General features: G+C 44.6%; 1 protein-coding gene across 8 annotated transcripts in view; it reads left to right on the top strand.

Moving 5' to 3' along the window:
* The window catches only part of Mark1 (microtubule affinity regulating kinase 1), a 104674-nt gene that overhangs the window by 59926 nt on the left and 18759 nt on the right, over window positions 1–25989 (top strand). For 5 of the 8 annotated variants that reach the window (XM_019210435.2, XM_019210432.2, XM_019210433.2 and 2 more), the window contains exons 2-7: window positions 1904–2107; window positions 3418–3471; window positions 15502–15550; window positions 16786–16851; window positions 20441–20511; window positions 24856–24912. In XM_019210435.2, coding sequence (XP_019065980.1) covers window positions 1904–2107; window positions 3418–3471; window positions 15502–15550; window positions 16786–16851; window positions 20441–20511; window positions 24856–24912 — 501 coding nt within the window. Of the gene's footprint in view, window positions 1–1903; window positions 2108–3417; window positions 3484–10947; window positions 11658–15501; window positions 15551–16785; window positions 16852–20440; window positions 20512–24855; window positions 24913–25989 lie in introns of those variants that run through there. The other 3 variants (XM_033762025.1, XM_019210436.2, XM_033762026.1) reach the window with 3 other exon arrangements.

Below are 25989 nucleotides of genomic sequence, written 5' to 3'. Positions count from 1 at the left end.
CGCGTGTGGACTCAGAGGACGGCGGGCAGCTGGCCCCGGACCGGGTGGTCCTCGCAGCGCCCGCCACAGATCTGCTGCAGTCATTCCACACTGGCGCCGGCGCCAACTCCTTCCGCTCATTCGCGTCGAGGGCCCTGTTTACGCACAAGCTTTATTGGGTTATGGGGCCTTCTGGAGCTTCAGGTCTGCAGCAGAGGCCGGGCGTGGACGGGTGTGATAGCTCTAACGGTAAAAGTGCTTTCGGGTTGTGGAGTGCCGTAGATGAGAGGAGTCATCAGTTCTGCTTGCGAGGAGACAGAAAGCTTTGTGTGGTAGGAGAGAGCCCTGTGAAGTCCTGAAGGCTGGAAGAGTCAGCGTTCTCTGCAGGAGGATTCGGAGTCCTGTTTGTGGGAAATACGGTAGGTGCAGTGAATGTCATGAAACACCTCTGGCTTGTGCCCAGTTATCCACGTCACGAGTGACTTACGGTGTCCATTGCGGCCGATTTTTGAGCTTGGGGACGCCTGGCGTCACCGGGGTGCTGGCCATGCGGGTCCAGAGCCGACGCTGCGAGTGAGGACTGTTGGCTTCTTAGTTACCCTTCGCTGTGTACCTGCTTGCGGCAGCGAAGACAGAGGGGCGCACTCCTGCCCTCGGCCTGCGTGACTCGGGGCTCCTAGGACAGGGCCTGAGACAACCCCTCGTCCTGCGCTGGATTATCAGAAAGTATCAGAGAGTGGCAACAAATAGAAACGTGAGCATGAATCAGGACTAAGAAATAGTCATCTTTCAAACTGCCTCTAAGAAATTTCTGCTCCCGAGAATTTAGGCAGGCTTTTGCTTACATAGGTTAGGACAACACGAATTTGCATTAGTTACTTTATGAATAAAAGATAGCCTTTCCTTCGCTAATTGGTTCTACTTCTCTTTAGCTGATTTTTAATGAAGCTAGAGAAAAATGTTATATTTATTATGTGTGATTCTGTTCTTTTTTTTTTTACACAAATTTTATGTGTGTCTGAATGCAGACAAAGCTGGACGGGGCAGGGCGGTGAGAGCTGGAGAGACAGAGCCGGTTTCCTGGCCGGACCTGAGCTCCAGCCCCGGTGCTGAGCACAGCGGGGAGTAGGAATCTGCTTGTCCCACTTTAGGATCCTGTGAGGAGGCCGAGATAGTGGCGTCTTTGCCTCCAGTGTAGCACCAGGCGGGAGTGGAGTGGCTTTGGGGCCGGGGCCTGGCAGGGCTGTGGCCGCTGCTCACGTGGTGCACGGGGTGGGAGTCGCTGAGAACTGACTTCAGGTAGCCTGGTGGCAGGCGGCTGATGCGTCGGTTGGTCAGGTTCTGTGCCCAGCAAGGAGCACGTGGGGTACTAGCTGAAGTGGAGGGGCTGCTCGGGTACTCGAGAGGCTGTCTTGGCAGCAAAGCCTTCTGTCCCAGTGAATAGTCCTTGACTGTGCATTCTCTCACCTGCAAGGACAGCACCTGTACAGGAGTAGCGGAGTGTCTGACTGCCTACTCGTTTGCATTTTAAAATCAAAGCATATGGCGCCTTGGTTCACGAGCTCAATTCTCTCCACAGTTCTGGTCACAGACTGAACTGCATGCGAACTGACTCAAATTTCCCCATTAGGCCCACACTGAACCTCACAATTGAATTGGGTTGGGCTCTCATCCAACTCGGTTTGCGACCAGAACAAATTCGTGAACCGAGGCACTGTGTACCTAAAGCTGTGGGGAACACTTCAGCTTAAATGATTGTTCCTATTGGGGAGGGAGTTGTATACACAGGGCACCTGAACTATAAAATGGTATCGGACAATCCATTTTCATTGAGGACGAACTGTTAATGAAAATTATTAGTCCTTTAAATTGTGTTTTTGAGGTGTAATTTACTCAACAGTGAAATATGTAACGTCTTTCTTAGCACACGTCTGTGGATGAGTATACCGAACCGCACATCCCGCCTACCAAACCTAGCAGCAGACAGAACATCCCGAGGTGCAGAAACTCCGTCACGTCAGCAGCAGACGAGCAGCCTCACATTGGGAATTACCGCTTACAGAAAACGATAGGGAAGGGGAATTTTGCCAAGGTGAAATTGGCAAGGCATGTGCTGACTGGTAGAGAGGTGAGTTCTCCTGGCCCCGCCCTGCCTGGGCCTCACCACATCTCGTGCGAAAGCTCTGTTGGTGGCTGATGCTGGTGGCTAAGCGACAGGCACACAGCTGCATGCAGAAGGACGTGTTTCGTGACATAAAAGTTGGCCTGCGACACTTAGCAAGGACTCGTCCCATCACGTTAGTGTTCCTTAAAATGAGCTTTCCTTGGGCTTCTGCCTGTGAACACTTCTTATTTCCTTGCTACCCGGTCTCAGGAACAGCGCTAGGATAATTTACTTATTGCAGACTACGTTAAGTATAAATATGTGTAAAAATGTAGAAAAATCGCTCACCAATTTTTAATCTGCTTAGCAACCACATTGCTATACAGATGGTTTTCTCAGGTGCTAAGAGAATCGAATTTAAATAATCTGTATAGTAAAAATGTACGTAATTGCATATACATGTACCTTGGTTGATGAACACTTTTGTTTGTGAACAGTTTGGTTTGCAAACAGAAGCATTTTCAAACATTTTTGTTTGTGAACTCCACATCGGATGACTAACATGGCCACTGATGTCTTTCCCATATGATCAGAAATGCTGCCATCTTTTCCAGAATCACGGAATGAATGAAGTTTGTGAACCAAGGCACCACTGTACATGCATTGTGTATTTATGTCCATGGGTTGGAGTTAAAGATTTTATATAAATAAACATGCAACAGTTTTGCATTATTTAATGTTTACTAGATTTGATTAGGTCATTATTTTAAAAAATATCAACCAAAAATTGTTTTTTTACTGTGTTTTCTCTTTGCTTTATACATGATGCTATTGTCATCTCTGGTTGAATTTAGTCCCTTTTGTCCATTCAGACTTCAGGAGCTGTTTGGATGCAGCTGCCCTAGGCAAAACCTTTGAGGACATTCAGATCCATTGTCAGTTTGTGATAAGGAAGCTTGGGTATCCAGTTGCTCTACCCACGTAGTGATTATTTTATTAACACAATTTTTCAATTACTGTAAGTTTATAAGCCACTCCCCCTAGATTTGTTACTTATCAAGATCAGGAGTAAAGAGATCAAAATGCAGGATGATTTTTACAATACAAGGGGAAATTCAGAAATAGCATAGGGTTAATTTCATTGACTGGGGATCAGATAGGTTAAACACGGGTCAATGGAATATACTCCCAGGCTACCAGATTATCAAAACTTTACCATGTGTGTGAATGGTCACATAAATTGAATATAATTAGGAATGAAACATAGGATTTTTCTAAGTTTTATTCATTAAAATATATAGCCTCAACTATAGTTCAATGATTCTGTTTTTTAGGTTGCTGTGAAAATAATAGACAAAACTCAGCTAAACCCTACCAGTCTACAAAAGGTATGTAACTAATTTTATAAGTAATGAGACTGTGTGCATTATTCATAAGGAATGTTATAGAAAGTCCTAAGAAACTTTCCCATAAGGACAGCACCACATTTCCTCAGCACATTGATTTAGGCCTGATATCACCATCGTGTGTATGACTGATCAGATAGCTGCTTGAAAAATACCTGCTATGGGCTGAATATCTCTTACCTGGAATGCTTGGGACCAGAACAGTTTCAGATGCAGAGATTTTTAGAGTTTGGAACATTTGCTTGGGCTATATTGGAATGTATACACCATATAAAGGATTTCGTCTCTTTTAATTAAGTAGAATAAATCTTTGTGTCAAATATTTTGAAGTATTTGGGATTCTTCTTAGTGAAAAAATCAAGTTATGAATGAATATTGTCCTTGGGAGGGTTTTCTTTCATTGCTTCTCTTGGTGGCTTCTCTTCCTTCATAAGAACTCATCTGCCTGACAATTCACTGTAAAACATGGGACTATTGCATCAAAGGGCAGAAATATAAAATGACAGAAAAGAACGTTAGGAGCGGATGTCACAGGAAGCAGATCTTCCTACTTCATTAATTGTTTCAATGAGAAAGTGTTCTCAGATACACATTTTAGTGCTTTAATAATGAAGCAAATCTTTTAGTGTTTAGGCCATATATGCTGCTTATATATAGTGACAAATACATTGATTTTATAAGAATAAAATGAGAGCACAGTCACATATGTAAATGTGATATAAAGGACCAGATTCCTACACTGGAGGAAAATTTAAGTCTGGGGTGTCTGACTACATCTGCCATAATTCTAACATTAGATTAAAATTTTGGGTTGGTGTCATCAAAACTTTCTTTTTTATTTGGCTCTGTGCTGGGTAACAGTGTATTTTTATACATTTCTCTTTAGAGATCTTTGTACTTCCTCGGGGTTCTTTTAAACTTGACAACCAATCTAACTTTTCCTAGCCCTGATATTTCTGCTCTATGAGAACATGGATGGTCTGGTGGCTTCTTTTCTCTGTGTGAATTGAGATAACATGTTATGGTCCCTGCTGGGGAAAGGCTGCTCTAAGGCCAGTCTTTCAGCTGATAGGGGTGCATTTGTGTGAGCAATGAAAAGCCATCCTCCCTGAACTGCAGAATTACTCAAAGATGTCTTTAAAATAAAAAAGCAGCAAAAAACTGGGCTGAAGCCACAGTAGGGCAGAATCTTGCTCTCCTGTATGCCAAGACCTTTGAAAAGCTGCAGTCTGTGCACAGGGCCCTGCCCACGACCCACCTCGGCTTCCGCTTTTCCTGCGTTAAGCCCTGTGTCACCCTGGGAGACAGTGGCTTTAACGACATGGAGAGCTTCTCCCTGGGGCCCTGTAGTGTGGCCCCGACTGTGTCCTTCTCAAGGGTGCCACAGAAGGTCACACAGCCATAGCTTTGCTTCCTGAAAGATGAAAACATGACACTGAGCTTTGCTTCATTTATCTTAATAACTAAACGATTTGCTCGTGGCTCATAAATAATTTCTGTTACAGATTCTGCTAATCTTTGCAGACAAAATGTGACTTTTCCAAACAGGCTATAAAGAGTGGTGCTTTCCTGTGAAAATGGGAGCAAAAGAAAGATTAAGATTCAGTGAATGCAGCCAGTACACTGTGTATGTGTTGTTGTTTTTTAAAGTAATTTATGTTCATAGATATGTTCTCTGTTTAAAAGGTTTTTTTTGGGGGGGGGATAGATTTTTTTGAGTTATTGTCAGTTCGGTCTTATAGAAAAAAAAGAGTAGGGGCCGGGGATGCTGCTCTGTGGTTCCACACCTGCCTAGCAAGCGCAAGGTTCTGAGTTCAATTTCCAGTACCACAAGGAAAAAATGAAGTAGAAAACAGTAGCAAAATATGCCTCCATTAAAGGCGTGATGACAGGGGATGGAGAGTTCATTGCTATCCCTTTTCAGAAGTTGTTGGTTACATTTTATTCTGGTTTGACCTGTTTAAGCCGATCCGCTCTTACTCTCTTCTGGGTATAACATAGCAGGCGTTGCCCCCGGTACGAACATCGGTGATAGATAAAAATCTAAATTTGGGATGCCAACTGTTTAAAACCACTAAGATATAAAGTTCTTAATATAGTTTTGTCTTCAACATTATTCTGTTCACATAATGTGCTCATATATTTGTACCACGTATTTTAAATAAATAGAATCCAGTTGATGAGTTTTCTTTTTTACCACCTGGATGCTTTATTTTCTCCTCAATCTTTAGTTTTTATTGACACATGTTCACAGTACATAATGATTACATTCCTTGTGGGGAGTTGGTGCATGGACGCAGCATATTTTTATCCTTTTAATGTCTCCTTTCCCTCCGACCCCCGCCCCTCCCTCCATCTCTTGGTCCCCCTGCCATTTGTTCTTATCTTGTTTTTCTTCTGGGGGGTAGCAGGGATCAAACGCAGGACCTTGCACTTGCGAGGCAGGTGGCGGCACACTGAGCTAAATCCCTGGCCCATTCCTGTACAATTTGAGAAAGATCTGTCTCCCTCCTCCCTATTATCTGTCTTTTATTTTGCTCTTTATTTATACTTTGGGTTTCCATCTCAGTGAAACCATGTTATGTTTAAGCTTACATGTTTGCTTTATTTTGCTTCACATTATGGCCTCAGGATGCGTCCATTTTCCTACAGATGACTCAGATGTATCCTTGTTTATGGCAGAGTAGTACTCCATGGTGTGTAAATACCACATATTATCCACTCATCTGTTGATGGACACACAGGCTGCTTCCAAGATTTGGCCATTGTCAGTTGTGCTGCTATAAACTTGGGTGTGCATGGATCGCTGGAGTGTGATGTCTTGAACTCTTTCATGAAAATACCAGGAAGAGGAATAGCTGGGTCGAGTGGGATTTCTAGTTCTAGTTTTTGGAGGAACCTCCATATGGTTCCCACCGGCAGTGTGGACGGTTCCTAAGAGGTGTTGGAGGTGGGTGCTGTTTCCTTGTTCCCTGGAGCCTGAGCCAGCACAGACGTTGGCGGGTTTGGGGATTGGTCCGTGACCATCCAGGTCCTCCCTGGGCTTCTCCTCAGCAAGCTGTAACACGAAGGGAAAGAAAAGCAACAGCACAGTTTTCCCATAGCTCATACGTTTCAAGCATAAGGTTAGTTCTTCCCCAGAATTCCTCCACCTGTGACCACGGACGGACACAGTTGCTTACCACGCTGGCAGCGCTGCTGTGCTGGGGCTCCCAGTGTCACTGGCGTCCCCTCACCTCTGCTGACACCTTCTCCTTCCACATGTCCATTCCTACCGGCCCTTCCTCCCGCTCACCAGGTCACACTACATTCCCAGTTCGCAGGGTGGGAGCGATTTCCTGACAGGCACAGCGTGTAATGAAAACAGATGCCCTGACTGCTACTCAGGACTGTGTCGTTAGGTAGCATAGAACCGTGCACTGAGCTCACAGAGCATGAGCGAGGACCCTCTCAATAACTGACATCTCAAAATTCGATTTTAGTGAACAAATAATCCACTTACAGCTAGCATCGGTGGCCCAAGCCGTGTAAACTTCAGTGCTTTCAGATTCTTACTGTCCAGACACCCTCTGGTAAGGTGACCACGCCCGACAGGGCATCTACAAAATAATCTCTGTCCTGTGCAAAGCTTCGATCGCTTAAGATAGAGAGGAGAAGGCACTCACGGGGGACGGCTGTTCAGAATGCAGCATCTCTTAGCAGATGGCACTAAGCCGGGTATGCAAACCCCATCACAGTCTCTGGCAAATACTTTGGTGAGGGAGAGAACGGAAGAGGCTTTTGGCGACGTGGCTGGACAGATTCGAGTGTGGACCTGTGCTGAGATACCGGCCGCCTGCCCCTTACAGCTGAGCGAGACCCTTCCCTGCTAAGTGTTTCTCCCACGCAGCTCCTGTCGCACATGCGTGGACTCTTTGGAGGGAAAGTCATGTCCAGTTCTCATGTGGGTCAATGAAAACGCAAGTGACGAGAGGATTCTACTTTGTCAGCAGCGATGAAATACCTCTAGAGTTTTGCTGCTGTGGTTGTTGTTTCTTTCATTCGTCCTTTTTTCCTCCCTCCCAGCCTCCCTCATTTACCTGTTTATCGTATTCTTCAGTAATACTGCTGCACAACTAAGGTGTGCCTAATGCTTGGTCCCTCATTGCTTCCTTCTCCGCAAAATTCACGGCCAATAACAAGGCTCTGGGCTTGATTTGTGTTTGAGTAAAATACTGAAAATAAGGATTCTTATAAAGTCGTACCTGAGTGCTTTTTCAATGTTTTAGTGAAGTAGCCTTAGCAACCCAGAATTTGTCTAACATCAGCAGGTAAGGTGAGAGAGAGATGTCTCGGAAGGGCTGGTTCCGTCCCAGTGTCTCGGGGCTGCCTGCCCCTCCATCGAATATGTAGCCCTTTTCCTGATCATCTGCTTTTCTAACTGGGGGTTTAAAAAACTTAGTAAGAATAAAAAACAAAAGAAAAGAGGATGAAGAAGACGTAAACTGTCTTACATTTCAAGCTAAAGGTCATTGAGCCGGGTACACATGCTCATTCATTAATTCTTAACCCAACAAATACTTGTGAAAAGAATTTATTCCTCCATGTGCCTTCCTCTGCTTTCTGTGGCTTCTCCTCCCCTGTTTGAGGGCTCATTCCTGACTTTCCTTCCTAGAATCTCTTCCTCAGCGGTCTCAGGTGAGGTACCCATGGCTTAAACCATTCCCTGTAGGTAAACTCACAAACTTTTCTGTTCAACTCAGACCCCCCAATTTGCTTGTGATCTTCTCTCAAAGATGACCAAGCTCCTTATCTCCCACCAGACCTGTGGTGACCAGTGCCCTCCCACGGCGCCGCCTGCCCCTCCAGGCCCGCTCTAGGGAAGCGGCCCTGTTCCCATGTTGTCAGTGATAGAAACCTCAGAACCACTGTTTGCTTTTTGTTTCTGTGGTACTGGAGATTGAACCCAGGGCCCCTGCACTGTGCTACATTCCTAACAGCACCCTTTTATTTTTTAAGTTTTAAGACAGGGTCTCACTGTGTCACTAAGTTCTCCAGGCTTTTCGGTCCTCCTGCCTCAGCCTCCTGAAGGTACCACAGCCATGTGCTACCGTGCCCGGCTCTCAGACCCCATTGAACTCCTCCCTCCTCTTCGTACTCACCACCAAATGTATCCTTGAATCTTGCTGATTTGATTTCTGACTCATCTTTTTGGAACTGTCTGATTCTTGTCTGTTTCCATCCTGACTCTATACAGCACTGCTACTGTCTGCCCCTAGGACACCCCAGTTCCCTCTAACTGGTTCTCTGTGTCTCCCTTGCACCCCACCAGGTGTGCACACGTTCACACCACAGTTTAGGAGTCATCAGGGATGTAGGATGTATGACTGTGCCCTCCCTTTCTTTCTAAAAGGCATTCAGCTCTGGTGGTCTAAAGATCACCTAACGTCACATTTCAGGGAAGCTGTTCCCATCCTTTGCAGCAATGTTAAACCCCCTCTCTCTAAAATCAAGTGCTTATAATTTAGGATTGTTCATAAATAATCACTTTAGTTTCTGTTTTGGTTTTTTTTAGTTTGTCAGCAGTTTCTCTTTCTTTTTGTTTGTGACGTTTTGTTTTTATGCCAGTATGCTGACTCCAATCCTTAAAACCTGTACCGTGTGGGGCCAAAGATTTAGGTCAGTGGTGCCACTGCCTGCCTGGCAAGTACAAGGTCCTGAGTTCAATCCCCGGTACCAAAAATAAATGAATACATAAAACCTGTATTGTGTGCGCTTGGCTCCCGTGGGTTGTGACGTGCACACCCATCTCCAGACTCCGAAGGGGCTGCCTGAGGTTTCCCATGGGGATAAGGACCCCACTGAACCCACTGCCTGTGGGAGCCCATGGAGTGCGTTTCAGGTTGGTCTGCGTTTGAGTCTCACTTGTGTTTGCAGGTGGCTCACCTCCTGTCTGCTGCGGCAGACTGTGCCGCGTTTGTCAGTGCTCTGTGTGGGTTGTGCTCCTGGGCGGAGGGCCAGCTGCTGCAGGTGCTTGCCCAGCTTTGCCGGGTCGTCCAGGGGCCCGTCCCGGTGCTTGCCCAGGGTGCTTCTGCCACCGGAGAATTGCTGTTGCCCCACATTCTTACCAATACTTTACATTTTCATAGTTCTTTTGTCATCCTACGGATGTTAAAATGTATCTAGTTTGAATCTGAATGATTTCTATTGAGAATACCATCTTTCAATATGTTTGAAAGGTTCCTGTCTTCACTCTGAAATTATTTAATTTCCTATTTCAGTTATATTTACTGAGCACCAACTTGTCCTGAACGTTTACAAGCTCAGAGGTGAGACTCGGTGTAAAGCGAACACCAGTTTATCAGAAGTAAGGCTCCCAAATAAGTCTGCAATGACACAGAACTCTGAGACCTGGCACCGAAGTCGTTCTTATTTCTTTGAAATGAGTAACTGACTATATGGTATTAAGTTTACTCATTTTACTCTTTTAGCTAGGAATAACTGAATATGTTCACTTAACCATACTCACGCCTCTTTCTCCGTTCTACCACTTCATGGAAGGAAGTTGGCTTAAGTTTTTATACTGGTACTAGCCATGACTTTATAAGATAATTGCTGTCCCACTAAATGTCTGAAGGCTAAAACAGCAGTGACGTGATAACCCTAAAAATTAAAAAGCCGGAATTTTAATCTGCGGGGCTCTGTTACGTAGGCAGGGAGTAGGTGCACCCCCACCCCCGTTCCGAGCCTATGGGAGGAGCCGGCAACCTCAGTCAGCTGCAGGTCAAGCAGCACACACGTCACATTCGCAGGCCACATGCTGCTGCCAAAGGCAGAATTTTTACAAGACTGTGATGAAGGCAAGCAAGAGCCCTGTCTGCTCCTGGAACTCAAATTAGAGCAGAATATTTGAAAGGCCAGGAAGCTGTGCTGAAAGACACGGGACCCACGTGGCACGCTCCTCTGCAGACCCAGCTTCCGGTGGCCCTGCCGGCCGCCTGCTACCGCATGACCCCAGCCTCTGCCAGGTCCCCATGGCCACGGCATCGTCCTCCATTGGCCTGGGGACCCAGCAGGCTGAGAAGTCCTGTAGCACTGAGAGCCGTGGCGGGAGACAGTGGACTAGGACACCTCCAATGGACGGTGCCAGGTAGAACAGAATTTCCCTCCACCCCCCTCCAAATGGTGGTTGAGAGAAGAGAAGGAAAATTCTTGATACTGCTGGACGCTGCTGGACTGTGGCTAAGCCTAACCTCATTCCTACCCAGGAAGGCCCAAATTGGACAGTGACAACCGTGGAACAAGATTTCCTACCAGCCTCAGTTATCTGGAACAAAGCCAAGAGCCAAGGAGGTGGCAGTGGAGGCTGGAGGCGGTGAGGGCCGTCAGAGTCCAAGTGGTAGAGTCCCTGCCTTCAGTCCGAGGCCACCCTTCGAGCCCTCACTCGGCTCTTCCTTCTTTATTCAACATTCACTTTTAACAAACTTTGGCCTTCATTTTCAGCTCTAGCAGCCTGAGGCAAGAAGTCTGCAGGAGATGGTGAACTTGGCTCGCTAGCTGAACTCGTGCATACTTAGCAGGCACCGTCACCACATTACAGTTGGAAGCTGAGAAAGAGGGCCTGGGTGTAGCTCAGTGGCACCGCGCCTGCCGAGGTCCTGAGTTACATTCCTGGTACGGCCAGAAAAAGAGAAAGAAACAGAAAGAAAAACTGGAACCGGGGGCGCAGAGGCTGACGCACGGGGAAGTGCTTGTTTCCAGCCATGCCCAGGCTGGCTGTGCAGTTCCACAGTCTCCCTCTCACCCGGGCGCCCCGACGCTCGGGCTTCCTCAGCCGAGCCTCAGGGTCGGTCACTGGCGCCAGAGACCAGAACCTCACAGCCGGAGTCGCCCCGATGTGGGCAACCGAGGACTGTGGGCCGTGACGGCCACCGTTCCTCAGCCCTCCAGAGACCTTGTGCGCTTGAAAAGACGGCTGGCGGCCAGGACAGAGGCGAGGCCCAGGCCAGCGAGCCTCCCGTGGGCTTCCGTGTCGCACCCCTGAACCCCAAGGCCCTGGGATCCGGAGGCCCCACTCCTGGGTCTTTACCAAAGGAGCTGAGAACGTGCATCCACGCCCAAGCCTGCACACAAACGGCGTACAAAGGAGTCACAGTGGGCACAACCTGGGAGCAGCCAGGCCTCTTCCGGTGAGCAGATGAATGAAAGGTGGTGGGAGCTGGTGGTGGAGTATTACCCAGCCCTGAAAGGAGGTGAGGTAACCAGGGGCACCCGAAGTGCATGCTCCCCAGCGAAAGAAGTCCAGCTGAGGAGGCCACACGGTGCATTAGCCCACGTGGGGCATGGTGGAAAGCAGAGCGGTGGAAGCGCTAGGCCCCTGAGGGGCGCCGGGCTGGGGCAGGAGCAAGCGGCCCGCAGGTGGGTGCAGCTGTTCTGCGCATGAACCTGGTGGCTGTGTCATCATTCGCTTGTGCAAATGTACAGAAGATATTCCCGGGAGAGACCCCGATGCCAGCTCTGGACTCAGGTGGTGGCGGTGAGTCGGTGCTATTTGCTGATTGCCACCACTGTAAGAGGCACCGCTGTGGCCTGAGACCCTGATGGGGGCACGGTGCACGTTGGGCAGGGGTGAGCAGGCAGAGGGAACTCCGCACTCGTGTGTGTGCGCGTGTGTGTGTATGTGTGTGTGTAAAACAACTTCCAACGTGTGTAAAACGACAGCTCACCTTTCCTGCCGCCTGCACTGAGCAGGGGGGTGGCTGGCCCTCCCTCACCGAGCCTGGTTATGAGGTCAGGGGTCCAGAAGAGCCAGGGCTGCACCCTCTGGGAGATGGGAGCTCCAGCTCGCCCACGGGGCTACGGCAGAGCAGTTCAGGCACAGGGAAGGGCGCTCAGGGTTCCTGCTGCACAGGTCTTGAGGTAAAGGGTGAGCAGGAGGGCTGGTGATTTGGCAAGTCCTAACACGTATGCCCCCCCAAACACATGTTTCTAGACGCCTGCTTTAGGGGCACAGGTCACAAGAGTTCCCTGTAGCACGGGCCACAGTTGTGTTTAGTGGAAGAAGTTTAAGTGCCCTCAGTGTGACAGTTGTGGTTTCTTTATCTTACACAAAAGAACACTGCAATTAAAGTAGATGGACCACATCTTTATCTAAATGGGGATGGATCTTCAGACATGATGTGGTGGATGAAAATGAGGGTTAGAATGCAATTTTCAGCATGATTCCATTGATCTAAAATTTAAAACACAAAAAGCAACAAGTAACATACTTACACTTGTAGAAAATGTATGTGAGTGTGTGCAATGGTGTGTGCTGACCTTAGGTCAGGGTTATTATCTCTAGGATGACAAGGAAAGGAGAAGTGAGATGGGTCCTCATTACAAGTGCGATGGGTAGGGCCAGCAATGCTGCATGAAAATAGGATTGTTAATTAAATTCCTTGTTTTTCTTCAAAATAAAAATGCAAATGTAATTTGCAAATGCTTAATGCGGAATATTAACATTATTTGTTAAACTTGGTAGATTCAGAGATGCTGATTTTTGTACTTTTCAACAGATATGAAATAGTTTATAACCCAAAAGTAGGGAAAAGAACATTCATTCCAGTCTGAGGGGAACATTTTACCCCAGACCCTGGTGGGAAGGGCCTCAGTGAGTTTAAGGACTGAGAGAGATGCTGAGTGGAGTCCATCCAGGAACCAAAGCATCCTAAGAGACCAGGGAGGCAAAGGGGCCTCTTCTCAGGGCTGGCCACACATGCTAAAGACCGTGGATTTTGGTCTGGTGGCATGGGGAGACCACCCATTTGGTGTGAAGAATCATGTGTTGGGCTTGAATTCCTGTGAGACAGCCAAGTGAAAAATACTGGGGGTGGAACCAAGAGTGTTTGGGATGAAGAATTAAGTCAGCAGAGTCAGCAGAAGCCTTGTGTATCTGCCAGCCTTCCTGTCCCTAACTGTAAACACCTGACAACACATTTTAATGGAGGAGAGGTTTAATCTGGCTCACATTTCAGGGGGTTTAGTCCATGGTACACTAGCTCCAAGGCAGAAACAGCATGGCAGAACACCAGATGGATTCAATCCATGACAGCAAGGAAGCAGAGAGGAGGGAGGAGCCAGGGACAAGAATGCCTCCTTCTAGGTCACATCCCCAGTGACCACCTCCAACCAGGCCCCACCTCCTAATAGCACACTGAGCTGCGAACTCATCAATGCGTGCGTGCACTGATGAGCACAGCATCCCAATACCCAGTCACCTCTGAATGAGGGGGCTTCCAAGGGAGCGTTTTAGATCGAAACCAGGACACCATGGTAAAGCCCCCAAGAGGGGGGCAGGTAGATGAGGGAGGGGGCTAGGACCTGAGCTCTGAGAAAGTCTGTGTTTAAGCACTGAGGAGAGATGAGGATCTGGCAGAAGACAGAGCGGCAGTACTGTGGGAGGGAGGAAGACGTGGGCAGTCAAGTGGGAAGATGTGCCGTGGGACCCTGGGGACTCAGGCGTGGCCCCCCCGGAGATTCAGCGGTGTGCTCTTTATCCCAAATTTAAACAAAGAATTCACTTTGCAGTTTCAGGAGGGAGCTGTCTTGGGTGTGAATGAACTTGCCTTTTATATTCTTACTGGCGTGCAGTTTTTAATTATTGTGGACTTCATAAAATGTCTTCCCATGGATGTGTGCACGTATAGAAACACAGGCTTATGTACATCCTGGATCTTGTGGAGGTGTTCAGGGTAGATAGGACAAGTTTTTCTGTCACAGGTAAGCCTGGAGATTTTTTTCCCATTGAAATGAAATTTTATTGATGTATTGCATAGTTTATGTATTTCTAAAAAGTACAATAAAATGTACATACTGACCCTGTTTAGCGACCTCAGGTGCATGAGGCAGTTGTGTCTGTTCTTTTGTTCCTGGGTTATTTCACTTAGCATGCCGTCCACAAGGGCCATTCACATTGTGATGTGCATTTTCTTCCTTTTTAAAGCTGAATAGTACCATATGTGCTGTACTTGGAGTAGAATTTCTAAGTGATGTGGTAATCCTATTTTTAATTGTTTTAGAATATCATTTTCTGTAGAATCATACGGTTTTCAATAGAGGCTTCATCATTTGATGGTCCTGTCAACAGTGCAGAAGAGTTCCGACTTCAGCTTGTCCGACCCTTCTATTTTGTGTTTTGTTTTTTTTCTTGACAGAGAGTCCCACTGAGTCATTAAGTTACACAGGCTACCCTTCACCTTGTGGCCCTCTGGACTCAGCGCCTGGCTTTAAAAAGAATAATAGTCATCCTACTGAGTTAGAGAAGGTAGCTCATTGTGGACTTGACTTGTTGTTTCCCTAACGTTAATAAAGTTAAGCATCCTCCCCTGTTCTTTTTGGCCATTTATAGATCTTCTCTGGAGAAGCGCCATTTCTGGAAACACTAATTTTAGATTTTATTCTGACAAAACACATGTCTTAAAATAGATGTTTTGGAATATCATCAACTCTTGGTTTTTCTGTTTTCTTGAGCAAATTGCTTGATTTCTAATCTGACACAACTCAAAGACAACACAGAAAGGGAAAATGACAAATTGGACGGCTGTTCCATGAGTCAGATGCTCCTGCATCACTTGTGAAGATGAAACAGGAGAGATGACATCCAGGAGTTGGGCCCCCAGGGAAAGTGGACTCTGAGTAAAGACCGTGAGGAGGCGCATTTCCCTTCATTTCATTTTTCTTCTGTTCCTAGTCATGAAGGGCCACTGAGTAGAATGCCAGTTCCCAGACAGCCAGCACACCCACAGCCCGCACAGGCACAGGGCCACTCAAGTGGATCTAGTTGTGGTTCTTTTAGAAACCCAGTTTCAGTGAACTTACGGTCTTTGTGTGGGTTGGAGGCCCAGAAACAAATCTCTTGTTGCGGTTCATTGCCAGAGTCCTGTTGTTTCTTTTGCACAGGTGATTTATTTTCCTAAGAATGCTTTCAATGGCTCTCCGCTTGAGTCTTGTTTTCTTTTAAACAGAAATATATCTACCTGTTTCCTTTGACAGTTGTTTCGAGAAGTACGAATAATGAAGATATTGAATCATCCTAATATAGGTATGAAATTTACATATGTGATTAGTGACAAATTGTTTTCTATAAATTGGGGATGTTTAAAAAGATGCACTTTTAAGAATGCTTTTTATAAGTAGAAGAAAAGTGATAAATTGGGTAACGGACACTTTGGGTAAAAAATAGATCATAAAGAAGTTAACTGCAGGCTATAAATTGCTATTTTCTACCAATTTGCTATATTTTGCTCACAATCCAAATAATCGGTAAAGCGAGGAGTTAATGCATACAAATGTTTCATATCATCTTACTGGATTTCTCCATGTAAAAAGTGCATGCCGTTTAGGTATTTATAAAAAATGAATTCCAGATATTTTAATAATATGCACTCGAGTCTATCATAGTTTATAAGCAAAGTATCTGCATTTTTAAGAAAATACAGAGTGGTGCTGGGGATTAAGTTCAGTGGTTCCGCTGCCTGCCTCGCAAGCGCAAGGAACCAAGTTCGATCCTGGTACCAAAAGCAAAAAAAAACAAAAAACAAAAAAAACCAGTGAATTTCAATTTGTTGAATTTTAGTAATTCTAATTTCCCCCAGCATTACAAATAAATTTATTGATTAGATATATTATTATATAAAATCATTTGACTGGAAGTAGTAAAAAGATCTTTAATAATCCATTTATTTTCAACTATATGAAATATATATATTTCTTGCATATTTAAAACTCTTGTCTGTTTATAGTTACTAGTGTGATTATTAGTGGTAAATAATTCCAACTACATGAGTCTAATTTTGTTTTTACCAGAAACTTTTGTAATAGTATATATATTTTAATATCAAAGATTATTTAATATTTTACGATGTCATTTATAGCCTAGTCTCTTTTTTTAAAAATTTAATTTATTGGTACATTCTAGGTAGACAGTACAGCTACATTCACTACTGGGATCTTGTACTTTTACATGCTAGTCTCTTTTTAAGCATTTAAAAAATGTGTTTCTCTGATTTTAGGATTTCTCTTTTTATTTTCTTATTCTGATTAGAAAATATATGGTTTTCTAATCTCAGAAACTTTTTAACTCAAGAATTTAATTCTGAGTCACTTTGTAGTAAATATTTTTCTTTAGACAAGAACTAAATTTTGAATTTCACATAACTAATCATTTTTAGCAAATCCAATTTTTCACTTGCTTTAGTATTACCTTAAGCTGTTTTAAAGCACATCCCTTCTATGCCAACAGTTATACAGCTCTCTATCTCTAATTTCTTTTTCTAGTGAAATTGTTTGAAGTTATTGAGACAGAGAAGACCCTCTATTTAATCATGGAGTACGCGAGTGGGGGTAAGGCTGAAGAGGATTGAAGTAGAATGAATAATACTAGCTCTTTATGGCATATATAGGCATATATATCAATTTATCAAAACACCTTTAAATCATAGCTTTAGGGAAATTCAGTGGTTTTGCTTTTAGGACTTTTTGATTCTTCCATTATAAATAGAATTTTTGGATTATTTTTTAAATGTTTAGGGGCATTTTTGAAACTGTGTTTTGTCACCTTATGAAAATGTTGCTTATTTGCCTATAATAAATAATATTTCAGGATATTTTGGGAGCTCTTGTCTATAAGCAGGTAATTTCGAATGCAGATTATATTTAATTAAATCCACAGTAAAAGAGTGTTCTGGGTCAGATGTCTATTTCACTAAGTGTTCATATATGACAGATTCTTAATATACATACATCTTCAAGGTCATCGAGAAGATGCACAAAAGTAAACAAGTTTTGATGTGCATATTTTTTAAGTTAGAGGGCTGAATTGACAGGGACATAGCAAGACACAGCTGTTGTAGGCTATAATTTGTATTTTGGCTGTCAAATGTCAGAAATATACAAGAAAAAATCACTTTTACCTCCAGCACTTTCTCTTAAATGAGAGACAAATTGACTCAAAATTGTTGTTGTTAGTACTTCTTAGAAAGGTATTTAAAATTTTCAGAGTTGAAGAACTAGTAAGTAAAGAAGAATACTTAAAGCATTGTCTTAAAGGCCCACAGAATTTAAGAAATTGGAAAAAATAGAAGGTGGCTGAAATTATTTGGCTGATTAACCTTCTGCTAAGCAATAGGAAAACATAGAATGGAATTTAATACAGTGTTCTCAACTAATCAAGTTTATAGATTTTTTTTTTGTGATGGAGATTTTACATAAACTGGAGTAACGAGGATTTATTTCAGTCTCTAACATCTAAACTTTACATTTTTATATAGTCTGTCAGATTTCAAAAAATTATAAACGTTAAATGTATTTAACTGCTTTTTTATTTATTCATGCAGATTAAATGTTTTAGCAGATTTGATTTTTACAAAACGTTTTTTACCCTGAAACTATTTCAATTTAGGTTTTTTAACTTAATCTGAAAACCTTGCTCTCGCTAGTGTTTATTATTATAGGATTTTAAAAATTAAATATCCAAAGACATTTGCATAAAATATAGGTCTGTAATAAAATTAATAAACCTTCAAATACCACATAATGAACTATTGATTTTTCTGTCCTTTAGATTTACATATCATTCTGTCAGCATGAGAACCCCGAATGTTATTTCCAACTCACTCTGCCTCCTTTTATTTTCCTGCTAGTGATCTAAAGTTTAGAAAAAGGGACCTGCCCGCGTTGGTGGGAGGAATCCCGGGCAGTGAGAGCCCGCGGCCCTCCGCAAAGCCGTGCTAATGCGGTGTGTGCACAGATCGACGTCTCGGTGGCGCGTACGGTCAACTCTCTATTGGTGCCTATAAAGGGAGTGGTGCCAGGCCAGCAGTGGGGTCCCTGCCGTCCTCCCCGACAGCCGGGGAGTGGCCTGGGGACGGCAGCTCCGTCAGCCCAGACCAGTGCGTCCTTGTTCAGTTGATTCCCGGCAGCAGGTGTCTGTCTCCCTCGGATCTTTCCAGTCAGCGATCCTGTGGCCATGAGTCTGGAATCTTTCTTGCCTTTGCCATCCATAAATGGCAAGGTCATTCTGGAAAATAGAACCTGGCCCGTGTTTCCTCTGCAGCTCTGCATAGGTTTAGAATGCGGCAGGCACACTGGGTACCCAGCATGGCTGGCCGAGGCACACAGAGGTCCCTTCAGTCTGGTTCGCAGGGGAGAGAAGGTGTTCACTGGTCGCAAGTCAGAGAAGTCCTTTATGATTTTGAACTGTTTGGTCCAAAGAGCCCATTACAAGGAGGTGTCAGTCTGCTCTGCATGGCGTGTGTACCCTTCTTTCCTTCACGGAAATGGCATTTATGAGGTTCTTTCCAGGCAGCACCCTGGGAGCCAGGAACACACAGGTGAGCAAGAGAACGTGGTGGCCAGGAAAGCGAATCAGGCATAACAGTACACGTCTAGGGTGTGAGCCTCCTAGGCGGAACCTAAGAGCGGAACCAATCCTTTGAAATCCTAAATATATCTTTCCCAGCCTAAACCCACAATCTGGAATTAGTGACTCTGATGGGTTAACTGAAATTACCAGCTGTTAACACAGATCTTAAAGTAGCTGTTTAGAGGAGTCAGCTAGGACCTCCGGCCACGCCTCCATCCTCGCCATCCCATTGGCCACGACAGGATGCCTGGTACAGTTCGACACTGAGGCTGTGTTAGTCTCATCTGACATGTTTCCATGACATGTCTGATTTTTAAGATTTTGCTTACATCCTGGGCGAGTATTGTGGATGTATCTGGAATGCATCAGTATACCTGGTGCAGTTGCATCGTTTGTTGAGTGCTTGCTGTATCCATTATTCCATGTTCCCTGCAGTGGCCACACGGGTAGGCGGTAGGGAAAGCTCAGTCTTAATGAATTTAGGAAGGCTTCTTATCATCTCCCAGCAGGGCTGGGCCTGGATTCGTACCAAAATAGGTCTGATCCTAAAGCCTGAGTTTTTAACTACTTTGCTGTGTCAAACGGGAAGTCTTTAAAAACCACTTTGTGAGTTTTTAATATACATGTATGTTGCAAGTTATAAGTACACTGAGATATTTTATTTCTAATATTATAATTAAAGATTAATTTGTTTTGCTAAACTGACCAGAGAAAATTTTAAAACATAAATACGTAAATCTAATGAAAATGCTCTCGGCCAGGTGAGGTGGCACATGCCTGCAATCCTAGCACTTGGGAAGCTGAGGCAGGGGGATCACCATGAATTCAAGGCCATCCTGGTCTACACGGTGAGTTCAGGGCTAACCTGAACTACAAAGTAAAGACCCTGTCTCAAAAAACCAACAACAAAAATGTTTTTCTCCGGCATTTAGTTATTTTTAATTCTTTGAATGAATTTATTGTGTATCCACTTGGTGTTCTGTCCTGAAGAGGATACACATAACGTGCAGATACTATGACAATGTGCAAGCAGTTCACAGCTCACCTGGGGTAGCAGAGATGTGTACAAGTGTGACCTCATCTGTGCAGCGTCCCTAAGTAGAGTGAGATTAAGCTTCATCGGCTAGGAAATCAGACAGGCAGTAGATGGCATTGCCCATGACCCCGGCTCCATCAGGCAGAATCTGAGAGTGTCTTCACTGGAGGCCCCAAGTACAGAGCCCAGAACGATCTTTGTTTCCCATGCTGTGGCTTCCCTTTGTTAGAATGGACAATAAAGAGTTGACTGCATTTGTACCCAACACGTGAAAACAGAAAACGTGTTTTCTTGGTTGAGTTTTTATGACTTATTTTTGAAGAGTTTTGCTAAAGCATAAACTGCTGCAGATATTCAATTTCATGTGTATTTCTTCCCTTGTTTTTATTCATGTATTTTGTTTGTGGCTTGTATAACATAGCAGAAAATTGTGAGCCAAAAGTTTCTATAAAAACGAGGCAAAACTTGACATTGTGTATATTGTTAACCAAAACCTGTGTATATTTCACCCTCGCTCTGCCTTTCTGATTCAGGTGAAGTGTTTGATTACTTAGTGGCCCACGGAAGGATGAAAGAGAAAGAGGCCCGTGCAAAATTTAGGCAGGTACGGAAAGTGATTTTCAACTTTGTTCTGCTGCTGTGTTTAGTGATGTACCGTGGGACAGGCTCACAAGCTGAGCTTCGAGAGCATGTGACATTTTATAAAGTTCAGTTCCTGTTTGCTTATCCTTCTTAAGATTGGAAAATGCCCGGAATTTCCTGACTTTAAATTTTAAATAGTTGCAGGTGGTTGTTAGGTGGTGGTAACCATGAAATTTTATAAGTGAGACTCGCCTTGTTAATGCTGAGTCTTGGGAGTGTACCCCAGACCAAGAGAGAAAAGAAATATTTACTCTTTGGATACCTGTGTCCAGTAATTGTTTTCCAGCGTTGTTACTGCTGTGCATAAGGCATATATGTGTACTGTTTAAAGAGGTTATTGCATTACTTCCTGTTATAATTCAATATGTATTGGTATTAAAACTCATTTTATAGATTTGGAGAATATAGATAACTTTAGCCTCAGGCATGGAATCTTGCGAATCTGACAGTGGTAAGTTACTGGTGTTTGCAGTTGAACTTCAGTATGACAATAGAAATTATAAAATAAGGAAAAATAACTTAAATCATCTAGGGTTTTTAATTTTTAGGAGTGAAGTAGTGAAAATAAGCCTACTTAATGAATTATTTATAGAAGTGACTAATTACTTTGTTACAAATTTTTCATAAAATGTACTAAGGTGCAGCAGACAACTTACGCCATCCTAAACTTTCCCTGCACGAATTAAAAATTCTCCCCTACAAATTGCTCCCAGGGTTAGAGAGGTTGGAGGACCTTCCTCTAAGGGAGCTGCCTTGGTGAACATTAAACAATGGGAGGAGCCCTCGGGCGAGGGGAGCAGAGGGATCAGAGTAACTTTGCTTGGCACTGCACTTTCCCAGACTGCGGAGAGGCTTGGTTTCGTGACATCTCTCATTGAGGTCTTAGAAAATGTTTCCTTTTGACACAATTTGTGAAACGCTTTATACCAAAGATGTGCAGAGCCCTTTTATTCGGGATAGATTCCTAGAAACATTCCTGTTAAAATTGTGAAATCAAAAACAACAACGGGTACTGTGAAAGCCACACTAGGGCGGAAGTGTGTTTGGCCCTTTCCTGTGAGATCCTTCCTTTGCGGGATCGTCTGCTCTTGAGTGGGGCACCACAGGCATCCCTTTAAGCGTCTTGTTTTTCAGTATCAGTCGCAGTAGTTTTAGTTTGTAGCAGATCAGCAAGAAGATTCTAATTGACATTAATTATTTCTCTTGGAATCTTAATTAATGTATATTTTAGAGATTATTGCTACTTAACCTTTTTCTTTTTAGTCTGCTGGTTTTCCTTATTTACCAAAAACATACTCAGTGTGTAATATTGTACTTGGCAGTCTGTGAAATCAGAGAGGTTGGCAGCGCCTGCTGTTTTAAAGAGCTTGCCGCCTTTGCATGGACAGGACAGGAAGTGCAGCAGAGGTGTTTCCTAACCAGCAGGCATGGTCACCGGTGCCATCCATCACCACCCAGAACACAGATTCACGTAGATCAAATAATTACTAACATCGACTTCGTTGTTTTCAAATGATGTATGAATTATTTTGAATTCAGCTTTATTTTTTTTGTGTTGCAGAAGTTTGGTGTCCACTTAATGCTGTTTAAAATGTAAAACTAGCCAAGCATGGTGGTGCACGCCAGCGACCCCAGAATTCAGGGAGGCTGAGGTGGGAGGATCCAGAGTTCAAGTCCCATCTGGTGATCTAATGAGACCCTGTCTCAAAGAATTTGAGATGGCCCTGGGTTCAATCTCCAGCACAAAATAATTCATTCACTTAATGTGAAACAATGAGAAGTGTTTTCTGTATAATTACTCATGTTTTAAAAACATTAAGTACACCTAATGTATATGTTCCTGCAAAACTAGAAAGTGTATTTTTGAGGAGCTTATTTTTCTTTATGGGTTTAAATTTGTAAAACATTAATACATGTACATACATGTGCGTCTTTGTTTTCTCTGTCTTTTATGAATTTTCTTCTAACAGTGAAAGCACGTTCTGCACTAGCAAGGGCACACAAATACATGTCCTTGACCCCCTCTAGGGACAGCAGACACCGCAGCAGCACAGTGCCCCTGTGTTCCAGGGACCGAGGGCTGCATGACCCTCCTAGCACGGATCCCCGTCTCAACTCAGAGCGCACAGCTCCCGCTCACTCATGAGGAAAAGTCGAGCAGACAGACAACTTCCCTTTCCAGAAGGCACAGGCAGGAGCAGCCCTAACATCTGAACAGGGCGCCTCTAAACCCTGTGTGCAGGGTTCCTGGTGCACGGGCCGCGGAGCAGCCTCTGCGTCCTCGCCAGAGGGGCCAGAGCGCTGGGAGATGGCAGAGGCCAGCTGCAGGCAGTGTTGCAGTGAGATGTGGCCACGTGGGTGAGGATTCAGGGGTCCCTTCAGAAGTCGAAACTTCTCACCTCCTTCCTGGCCGATAGCGCACCCTGCTGGCAGGCGTGGGTGCCCGCGTGGAGAGTTGCTTTGCGGGAGCTCTGTGCTTCCTTGCCTTTCCATCCGCCCAGCCCTGGGGCTTAGGAAATAGAACCGCTCTGCTGGAGACCACACTGTCCGCTGTGCACACGTGGCCTCCCGTCGTGTTGGTGACATCGTCCTCCAGCCCGACTCCCCCATGTCGTACACGTGTGTACGCGTGAAAGGCCGCGCGCATGACGCAGAGCACCCGGTAGAGTGCACACACGAGTGAGCTGTGTAGTGTATCCCTTAAAACGGGCACGCGAGTGTATACGTCTTGTGACTAACGATGAGTGCGTGAAATTGAGTGTTAGAATTTTGAAGCATCTTGCTTAAGGAAACTAACATTATATGTATTTGTCATTTTAGAGTCACGCACTTGGGCAGGTCCTCGGCGGTCAGTCGCCCTCATAAATGACCTCAGTGGTCCTGCAGGATCTGCTTGTCTGGGATTCGGTCTTCCACGGCCTACCAGGCTTCCTCCCACTCCACACATCCCACCCTCGCCCCCACTTCACACTCCCTACACCAAGGACAGCTTAGATCACGTGGCACCCGTTCCAGGAAGTGTTCTCTCGCTTCTTTATACCTCTGCTTCCGTCATTTTGCCTTGAACTCTGGTGACATCCGGATCTCCCTTAATCAGATTATAAGGTCCCAAAAGGCAGGTCCACCATGTGCCCATTTTTGTCCTCCCCTAGCACCAGCACGTTTTCTTGCCCATAGCTGGTACCCTGTATACACAATCAGTAATCTGATTGAACTGTACGCTACTCGTTATGTTGCTGATTTTGTTTTCAGTTCATTTCGTCTCTCTTTGAACCATGGCAATATGCGTTAGAGTAATTTTCTAATGCGGAAACACCAGTTCTGCTCTGAAGTTTTCTTGCTCCCATGTTCCCCTTAGCATGGTCATACTGTACCTCACCTTTAATCTTGTAAAAACCTCACTTCGGTCTCCATCTGTAAATAACTAACCAGCCTGCAGCAGTCCACCTGGTTTTACCTTTAGCTGAGTCCACAGAACTGAATGTTGTGTATTCGAGTTGTCGCCCCATCCTGTCAGCTCTAGTCTGTAATGTAGAGGAGCACTTTATCCGTTGCAGTCAGGTTCTTGCCACTTTTGTGTTGAATAAAGAACTATTAGATATTTAATAATCTATTTCCCATTCGTATCTTGGCCTTTAAACTGTTGAATGCCTTGCTGTTTAGCCCTTGTCCCCAAAGAGCACGATGCAATGGTTAAAAGTTATGGCTACGTGCAGGATGTAGGTACAGGTATAGAATTCTTTGCCTGGCTCCATTAATGACAAAGATTAAATTTCTTTTTTCCCATTTTTCTTTTGATGATTGGGTGTTTTTAAGATTCAAAATATTTCCTGTTTGTCTGTATTTGAGCATATAAGACGCTGCTATATTCCCCTTACTGAGTTGAGAACACTTGCCTTGAACACAGCTGATATAATCCTGAGGGTACAGCTTTGCTTTTTAAAATCTAGCCATTATCCTGAAGTGCTAATTCACCTGCACCAAAGCAGTTACTCCAACATCACAATGTACCGTGGACCAAAACTACATATCACCCACCCTCGTAATGATCCACACAAATCTACACAGACTGACGAGGAAACATCTTGGTGTGTTTCAGGGTCACTTTCCCACAGTTTCTACATTTAAGAGAAAAGTTTCCTCCTGAATAGGCACAGTTTACTGAACTAAAGAAAAAATGAAATTACTAAAAATTACTCTGAAATTCAAATTAGGAATTTATCTAAATTGGAGTTGATGGTTATGGGAAAATCAGTGTTTTTACTTTAAAATAACTTAGACTCTTTTATCCAAATATTTATTCCAGATTGTGTCTGCTGTGCAGTATTGCCATCAAAAATGCATTGTTCACCGTGACCTTAAGGTAATTGCTGTGTTGATAGAAAAGCTCGATGATGTATGTTCCATGGTAAAGTCTTTGTTTGGTCACCTAACCTGTTGGAGACAAGTGGTTTTTATGTGATTCTCACAGTAACTTTACAAAACACCACCCCCACCGAGAGAATGAAGACACCATGGGGAGAAGTCAGTCAGGGCTTGAGTCACCATTGCTTAACTTGTTTTAAATAGAAGAAGGTGGAATTCTATCCCCAAATAAAAATGTGCGAGGTCTCATTCAGACAGAAGCAAGATCAAGGCGCAAATCCACGCCAGCCAGGTGGAAGGGCCAGCATCCATTCTCCACCTTGGAGCTCACAGTAGGGAAAGCTTTTCACTGTGTTTGTGAACATTAAATGTATGTGACTGATATAAACCAGCGTGCTTCAGAACAGAGGGTGTATGATGATTTCCATTTTGGTCAAGAGGTACTCCTGGTTGGTACCTGCACCTCTCCGAAGTGGCCTGGGACTTTTGTAGTCTCTTCATCAGTTGAAACAGAGCTAGAAGCACAACTGTGTAACTGCTCACACTTACAGAAGATGGGTTTAAGATCTTGTCCTTGGACGATTCTATTTTAGGATATTAGAAAACCAGCCTCTCCAGATACGGGGGCAAACTCCCTGCTGTCTATGTAGCGTATCTCCAGGAGAGAACTAGGTTCAGTACAGCAAAAGGAGGTGGAAACAGACACGTCTGACGGAGAGGCTGTATCGTTCCACACTTTGGCATACGCAGTCCTCTGTTGGGGACGGAGGACGCAGGAGAGGGGGACCTGGCAGAAGATCCGCTGAGGCCGTTAGCTCCCTCTGGACAAGTGTGGCTCACATCGAGGTAGAAGACGATTGTGTGGACTTGGATTCTGTAGACTAGGCCCTGCTGAGGAGTAGTTCTAGATGTGTCTTACCATGAAGGGAGAGAGGAGGTTCAGGCGGACTGCGGAGGAAAGCAGGTTTTCAGTGACCGTCGTGACAATTGTGTGTGTGTGTGTGAAATTCCGCCTCACACAGACGTCATGTTGAGCAGTTACATGCTGAAGTAGCAGGGTGGACTTCTAAACTCG

Source organism: Fukomys damarensis, unplaced genomic scaffold (assembly GCF_012274545.1).
Source record: "Fukomys damarensis isolate Sample0158 unplaced genomic scaffold, DMR_v1.0_HiC HiC_scaffold_11, whole genome shotgun sequence".
Lineage (NCBI taxonomy): Eukaryota > Metazoa > Chordata > Mammalia > Rodentia > Bathyergidae > Fukomys > Fukomys damarensis.
The sequence above is the reverse complement of the archived record's forward strand: the minus strand, read 5'-3'. Positions and strand labels throughout refer to the sequence as shown.